This window comes from Zerene cesonia, unplaced genomic scaffold (genome assembly GCF_012273895.1).
Source record: "Zerene cesonia ecotype Mississippi unplaced genomic scaffold, Zerene_cesonia_1.1 Zces_u002, whole genome shotgun sequence".
Taxonomy (NCBI): Eukaryota; Metazoa; Arthropoda; class Insecta; order Lepidoptera; family Pieridae; genus Zerene; species Zerene cesonia.
Genome location: NW_024045132.1, coordinates 3,968,962 through 3,976,359, shown reverse-complemented (window position 1 = coordinate 3,976,359; position 7,398 = coordinate 3,968,962). Strand labels below are relative to the sequence as shown.

Genomic DNA, 7,398 nt, shown 5'->3' with positions numbered 1-7,398 from the left:
TAAATTTTTTTTATATTTTTTCGTTAATACTGCAGTTCGACTGAAGAGGTCCGAAACCCTGTCGCTATACTTGCTCCTGTTGGTCGCCATGCGACAGAAGTGGCCGACGACTGTGAGGTGAATGAATTTGTGTTCGTAATTATATATAATGATAATGAAAATAAGTTCGCTTTAAAAAAGCATCAAAATTCTTATAATAGAGCTAAGCGGCGTGAATTGAGCGACCTTTTGATATCAGGGTGAATCGTCTATATCCATATTTATACTTAATAGTGTAAAGAGAAGATATTTTAAACATCATAGATAGATAATGTTCGACGACGTAAGCAGGCAGTTTTTAATTATAAAGTTGGAATTTTTTTTATATAAATTTGTCCTAATATGAATAATAAAACGAACCAAACGATCGTTCTCAGTGCGGAAGGGATGCTGCCGGCTTCCGCGGTGAGCGCGGGCTTCTTGCTGACGGCGCTGCTCACGCTGCGCCTCTGCGCCGCGGCCGACTCGCGCAAGCTGCGCGGCCGCCTCGTCGCCATCGCGGGGTGAGCCTCGGAGCGAAACGGAGGGATCTTCTCCTATTTAGTCCGCTTTATACTTAAATGAATTTATTTGCAAGAATGTAGTTACAAATTATAGTTTTTATTATAATATTCTACTACATACTACCCATAGTTTGAGTGTGCAAATTTTAAAATCGAAAATTAAATAGTAATTGTTTTTTTTAATCATTCTGAATTATGGAGTAAAGTAATGAGTTCATATCTTAAGAATATCAACATTTCAATATCCACATATTACTAGTTTTTTTTTTATTTTTAGTGAAAAAATAAGAATATTTATATTCTTTATATTCTGACTTGGAATTCTATATATATATATATATATATATATATATATATATATATATATATATATATATATGATTACTATATTGAAAAGTTTGAAATCTATACCACAACATATAAAAAAATAAATTACAACCATAATCTTTTATGAAGTCTAGATTGGTACATGGAATGTCCTGCTTAACGGATGAGCAATTTAGCAAAATCATAGTAAAATTTAATATACGTGACCCTATAATGTGGGTTTCCCCAGAAAGTTAGTATAGATCATCTACCGTAACCGCGAAAACAGTGTCATAAGATGAAAAAATTCGGTATTCGTATATAAGCACATGTGATGACATGGTTGCGTGTTGCATGCGGCAGGCGCGACGGCGTGGCGGCGAGCGTGGCGCGCGCGGCGCTGGCGCGGCTGCCGGCGCGCCGGCGCTGCCCGCAGGCGCTGGCCGCCTGCCCCGTGCCCAGCAACGTCACCGAGCCTCGCGCCATGTTCATAGCCGGTGCGCACACAGACGAATCCCGCTTTTGATGACATTCATTCAATTTCAAAATATTTCGATCGGGTTTCCATTTCGATTAAATGGGCTGAATTACCTCTATTTCTCAATATATATGTGAATTGTACATTACGTAGTAACTATTCAGTGATCAGTGCAATATTTCTATTCTCGCGTCGCTTCGAATTGCTCTCGAATCGATTCTTTTTTTAGTAATAATGATTTCATTTTTTCATCCATACTTGCGATTACAGGTCGCAGTGTCTATTGCTAGCGTGTAGCTACGGTCCACCGGAAAAGTCCACCTGTGCAAGCATGCCTGCGCAGGGAGACGGGAATGTGTGTAAAAATAGACATGTTCGGTTTTTAAACGTGCGCAGACGACCGGCGCAAGATCTTTCGAGCGTCGTCCTCATTAGTTACCATCGTGAATAACTAAAGAGCGCTCCGGTACACTAGAACACTGCACACTCTACCAACGATCAGTCGACTTGCGCAGGCACTCCTGCCCGCATGACCTCTCTGGTAGACCGCAGCGTGCGCGGCTCACATGAGGAATGCGATTTGGTTCGCAGATCCGGATCTGCTTGCGGAGAATCTGTCCACGATCGTGCTGGGGTGCGCCGTGGACGTAGCGAGCGGGCCAATGCGCGCCGCGCTGCCCACGCTGGCGCCGGCCGAGCAAGACCTGCTGCGTCTGCTCGTTCGCCTCCACTTTGGGAGGACGTATATCAAAGCTCAATTTAAAAGCCTGCCCGCCACCTATCCTGAGTATCGCATCAAGGTCCTCATATGGGTTTCCACTCGTTGAAATCCATTGAGCGAGAACCAAGCGACGTGACTCACGTGAGACTTAATATGAACAGGTTACGAAAACGGCCCGCACGGTGGAGTGCAAGAAGTGGTGGAAGGGAGAGATGGTGGTGGTGGAGCTGAGCGAGCTGCACCCGCTGGAGCCGCCCGAGGTGCGGGCCGTAGGCGGCTGCGAGACCGCCGCTGCCGCACTTCGATCCGCCATCGCGGAACTGGTACACTTATTTTCTAAAACACTTCGGATAGTCGAACTGCGTATCCGTGGAAAGTAGGAGTTTATGGTCAATTAGAGAGTAATAGTAAAATATTAAATTTACTTTGTTCGCGTGAACTTTGAATGTGAACAAAGTACAAACTAGAGGAAGAACTACTTTTTTACTTTCTTCCCGAATTTAAGCAGATATTGTTGATTTAAACGTCAAATGTTTCAGATCTCGCTTATTAATAGTCGACAGTCGATAGCTCATCAATCTGAACAACTTTTGCTAAAACATAATTTCTATTCATGTTATAGTGTAGCTGGGCTCGTCGAGTTCGTCGAGTTTTACATGATTATTTTTTTAATATCGTCAATGTACAGGCTCAGTTTTTGTACTGCTTTATTATATAGATTACTCACTATTATATTATAATTATGAATGTACGTTTAGTGCTTGAAACACAATATTCTCTAAAATTGCAAGTGGCAAACGCATAAAATTGAAACACATACACAACTATTATAACTTAACTTTGGCAGCCCGCCTGCGAACGCCACAGCCGCTGGCTGGCGAAGGCGCTGGCCGCCTGGGTGCCCAAGTTCGCGTAGCGCCGGCGTCCGCAGCACGCGCTCAATTTCGATCTAATCGTGCCATTATCTCCATGATAATAAAATAACAACCAACCAATTCTTGTTTTAATTTTGTAGTATTTAATACGTACGATGTATTTGCTCCCTTTATAATTGCTGATATTGTACTTTATAAGTTTTTTTGTTTTGTCCTAAAATTATGAAAAATATAGATATGTGCATATTGAATTGAACAAAACTTGCATCTTACCATGCTTAATATATGGTTGCCGAACATGGGCGCTGCAAAAACACTTATGGATAAGGTATAGGTTTGGAAAAACGGAATGTTAGAGAGTAATGAGCGTAAAAAGAGAAATAAAATCGAAGGGCAAATTATTGACTAAAACCAAATAAGTAATTTAGATACATTATCCTAATTTTAAAATTAAATTAGAAATATCTAGAAGTAGTACATAAATTTGTTGTAAATGGTAAAAACTGCTAATGCTTGTTTTATGACATCGTTTTAATGTGGTTCCACAGAACAATAAGTAGAACAGAAGCAGCATTTCCCGTAACAATAAAACATAACATTAACCATTAATAGAAATAGCAAATCACATAGAATCAGATTCCTAACTACTGAAACCCCACAGTGTTCTGAAACACTGAGGGCGCTGGCGCTGACGCGCTTTGGCTTAGGTTAGATTAGGTTAGGTCTAGGCTTAGGTTAGGTTGTAAAAAGTGTAAAATATTATTATAGATACTTATTCTAATACGATTATCCAGATAAAGGGGGTTTTTTTATGAACTAGTAACTGGACAGTACTAGATATTTAAATGTTTAAAAATGGATTATATGTTATATTATAATGGTCAATATTTTTGGGAGACACACAGAATTTGCAGCGCCTACAGGAATTAATAGCAATTCTCACTGAGAACAACTTTTACCATCAACTGTTATCTGCTACCAAGGTTATATGAGAATACTATAATAGTAACTGATCAGTATTTATTTCCAAAGGATCAGAGAACAAGTTATACACATATACTATATATATATATATATATATATATATATATATATATATATATATATATATATATATATATATATATATATATATATATATATACAAAGTTTTTAATTTCTTTGTAACGAATTTTAAACGCGATTTATTCATTATATTATTAACCCGATGTTTCGAACACTTTACAGCGAGCTCCACGCTCGCTGTCACTGTGCACGTTAAAAAGTTTTTAATTTCTAAAAGATACTAAACTTGATTTCAAATATAATTTGATATTTACAGATACATGTACTATAATAAATACTGTGGGGTGTTTATAGAGGTCTCTAAGCACTTAGATTACAACTTATTATAACAACTACACCCAAAATGATGTAGTTGGTCCTCATGTATAATTTGATTAATAAGAACAGCCAAAACTAAAATTTTACTTTAAATATACTTTTCAAGACACAGCCACCCCAGTGTTAAAGACTTGTGAGACACATGAAGACTTATCTAAACAAGTTATGATACTCGTACATCAACACATATCACACATATCAAACTTAAGAATGGCTATAACTTAAAAAGTATATGTCCAAATCTTATGGTATAAAGTTTTTCCTAATTGGTTTTTTGTGTACTTTTTGAAAAATTTTATAAGAATGCTGTAACTTTCACCAATAACAGTTTCACTTCCACGTGATTGTTGTTTTTTATGTTTCCTTGTCACAGGTATTCACTTTTTAAGAGTATTTATAAGTAAATAGGTGCTCTAAATTGATAAGCACTTGCTTTACTATAAAACGGGGTGGGGCGAAAGGGGAAAGTTAAGTTTTTGATGATGAAAAAGTTCCAATTTTGCTTCGTTTACAATTTTGGCTGTAACTTCGTCAATTTTGGCCCGATTTTAATGAAACAAAGACCCCGAGCCTAGTTTTAATGAGACACATCTAGTGATCTATAACACTTTACTATGCACTCAGTCAATAATTTTGTCACTGCCCGACTATATTAAAAATGTGTATTTGACATTTTGAAATGAGTCCAAAAAATCCGAAAATTCACATAGACATGCGTATTGGCACTACAAACAACACCACACCTTTCGTTCGCGAAGTTCTCGATGTAAATCGAAACTTATGGACAAAGTTTGGTAGTTGCGTGATTTTCTTTTCACTATATCTTTTTGTAGGATGCTCCGATTTTTAATCTGTTTTCACCGCTAAATAGAGCGAATTAGCGCGCAACTAATTATACTAACTAATAAAATATATATCACAGTTTATTGCAATTTCTTTTGTTTACCACCCCAACAACATGACAACAATATTGGAGGAATTCATCTCTCCTTTTGTCCCACAGGGCCTCAACCGTCATCGCGATGCCCAATTTCTGATCAATAGCGTATCTAACTCTTGCAAAAATTGGACACTCGAGTAACAGGTGAAGAACCGTCTCCTCGACTCCGGGCTGACACAGGCATAGACGGATTCTCCTTCAGCTTGAATCTATGCAAGTAGAAGGCGAATCCAGTAGCGACTGGACACGTCCAGTCAGTACTTGTGTGGTGTGGTGTGTGATGTTTATTTTCCGTACTATTTTGTATGCAGCAGCAGCGCTTGGGAAAAAGAGCTTCGCGACTCCGGCCGTCCCCCCTACATCGTATCTCCTGTCCCATTCCCCGATCGCATCCTGTCACAAGATACGCTTGACGAATGAAACAGGACACAAATCGTAGTCGGGTTTCCTCTTCGACTCCAGAGCGGCCTCCTTGGTTAACTGATCTACCCTTTCGTTCCCCCTTAGCGTGCGTGCGACTTAATCCAAAACAGGGAGACCTCCCGCCTCTGCAAAGCATCTTTTCGGAGGGCCGCCCTTGTTTGCACAGCAAGGAGGTGGGGGGAACTGAGAGTGACCGCCTGGAGAGCCGATCTGGAGTCGCTGAGGACACCGACCTTCACCGCTCCACTCTTGCAGGCTATATCTACTGCTCTTTGGAGCGCTAGAAGTTCGGCTTGGTAGACGGTGCAATTCGGCGGCAATGCAAGCTTGACGGCCTTCATCTCGGCCTCCCCTTCCCATATGGAAAGGGCGGCTCCGACTCGACCCTCAATTTTGCTACCGTCCGTATAGATCCTTCGTACGTGGCTATCAACCACGTCGGGATATGTGTCCTCATCCACCAAGCCGAACCCCAGCCCTACCTGCTCTGCCGGATGTGGGTCCTCAACCGCGGGTGCCATTCGTTCCACCTCCCTGTTTCCCAATGCTGGGTGCGACAGCCCCCTTCTTGATCCCATATAATCTCGATGCTTCGAGTATTCTGAGATCAAGAGGGAGTATCCCAGCCAACAGCATCGCTGAGTTCAGGGAGACGGTCCGATATGTGGTCCCCTTATTGTGGGAGTCGAGCATGCTTCGGCACGAATTGGGCCAGCTCGCACCGGGGAAGTACCACACCCCCACAGAAAACCGGTGTGAAATAATAGCTTGCTATTGTGTTTCGTACGGTGGGGTGGAGTGGGGAAGCCGGAGGCCTATTTCCTTCTCCTAGCCCTTCCCAGTCCATTCCTTCTTTCCTCTCATCAATCCTTTCCTTATCCCTTATCCTTAAAAAGCGGGCAGCGCATTCTCAGAGGTCTGCGCCTCTGCGAATGTTCATGGGCGGTGATGATCGTTTACCATAAGGCGAACCACCAGCTCAGTTGCCCGCTATGAAATAAAAAAAAAACAGAAAAAAAATGCTCTGCAGATATTTTGCACGAAACCTCTCCACGTGTTCAGCCTCTTTTGGTGTGTCCGTACCGATAACTGACCACCTGACCTGACTCGAGCTTCTTGGTATGACCTTAACGCCTACTCTGAACTTTGGTTCATACATAGAATCAAAACCCAAGTTGCCTCAAAAAAGCTTGGTATTCTAAGCACAAGTCCGGTCGTGCTTGGAATACTGCTCTCACCTCTAGGATGGATCTGCCAAATACCAGTTGGAGACACTTAAGGCCATAGAGAGGCGTGCCAAGAAGCTCATAAACGACGATGATCTCGTAGGAAGAAGACTCTAGAGCCTCGGTCATTGCCGCTGAGTGACTAGTTTATCGGTCTTTTATCGGAGTGCGCTGCGGAATTACACAGCCTAATTCCGCCATCCCCATTTTTCCATCGATCGTCGAGGCGCACAGACTCTAGACACTGCTATTTGGTGCACGTTCCATGAACCCGGACGAAGCGGTTCGATTCCACATTCTTTATTCTGCAAGGGATTGGAACATGCTTCCTGAGTCTGTGTTCCCCGACGAGCACAATCTGGAGGAGTACAATCTTCAAGAGAAGAGTGAACAGGTACCTTCTAGTGAAGCGCGCTTCATCTTAGACCACATCTCAGCGTACTATCAGGCGAGATCGTGGTCAAGCGCTTCCTTATCATGAATTAAAAAAAAAAAAAAAAAAAA

At 41.5% G+C, this 7,398-nt stretch overlaps 2 protein-coding genes across 2 annotated transcripts in view; one reads left to right on the top strand and one right to left on the bottom strand.

The window, feature by feature from the left end:
- Positions 1–1,182: 1,182 nt before the first annotated feature.
- LOC119838307 lies at positions 1,183–3,033 on the top strand. Its single transcript, XM_038364177.1, has 4 exons — positions 1,183–1,345; positions 1,918–2,126; positions 2,209–2,370; positions 2,895–3,033. The coding sequence occupies exons 1-4, from the start codon at positions 1,183–1,185 to the stop codon at positions 2,961–2,963; spliced, it is 603 nt and encodes a 200-aa protein (XP_038220105.1). The 3' UTR covers positions 2,964–3,033.
- A 2,715-nt stretch (positions 3,034–5,748) lies between these two features.
- Positions 5,749–7,398, bottom strand: part of LOC119838306 — a 15,534-nt gene continuing 13,884 nt past the window's right edge. The window contains exon 17 of the mRNA XM_038364176.1: positions 5,749–6,269. Coding sequence (XP_038220104.1) covers positions 5,749–6,269 — 521 coding nt within the window. The remainder of the gene's footprint in view (positions 6,270–7,398) is intronic.

Excerpts from the sequence above, each read along its gene's own strand:
- LOC119838307 (XM_038364177.1), top strand. The coding sequence starts at position 1,183 with ATGACATGGTTGCGTGTTGCATGCGGCAGGCGCGACGGCGTGGCGGCG. Across the intron at positions 1,346-1,917 it reads TCGCGCCATGTTCATAGCCG|ATCCGGATCTGCTTGCGGAG; the intron begins GTGCGCACACAG and ends TTTGGTTCGCAG. Across the intron at positions 2,371-2,894 it reads GATCCGCCATCGCGGAACTG|CCCGCCTGCGAACGCCACAG; the intron begins GTACACTTATTT and ends TAACTTTGGCAG.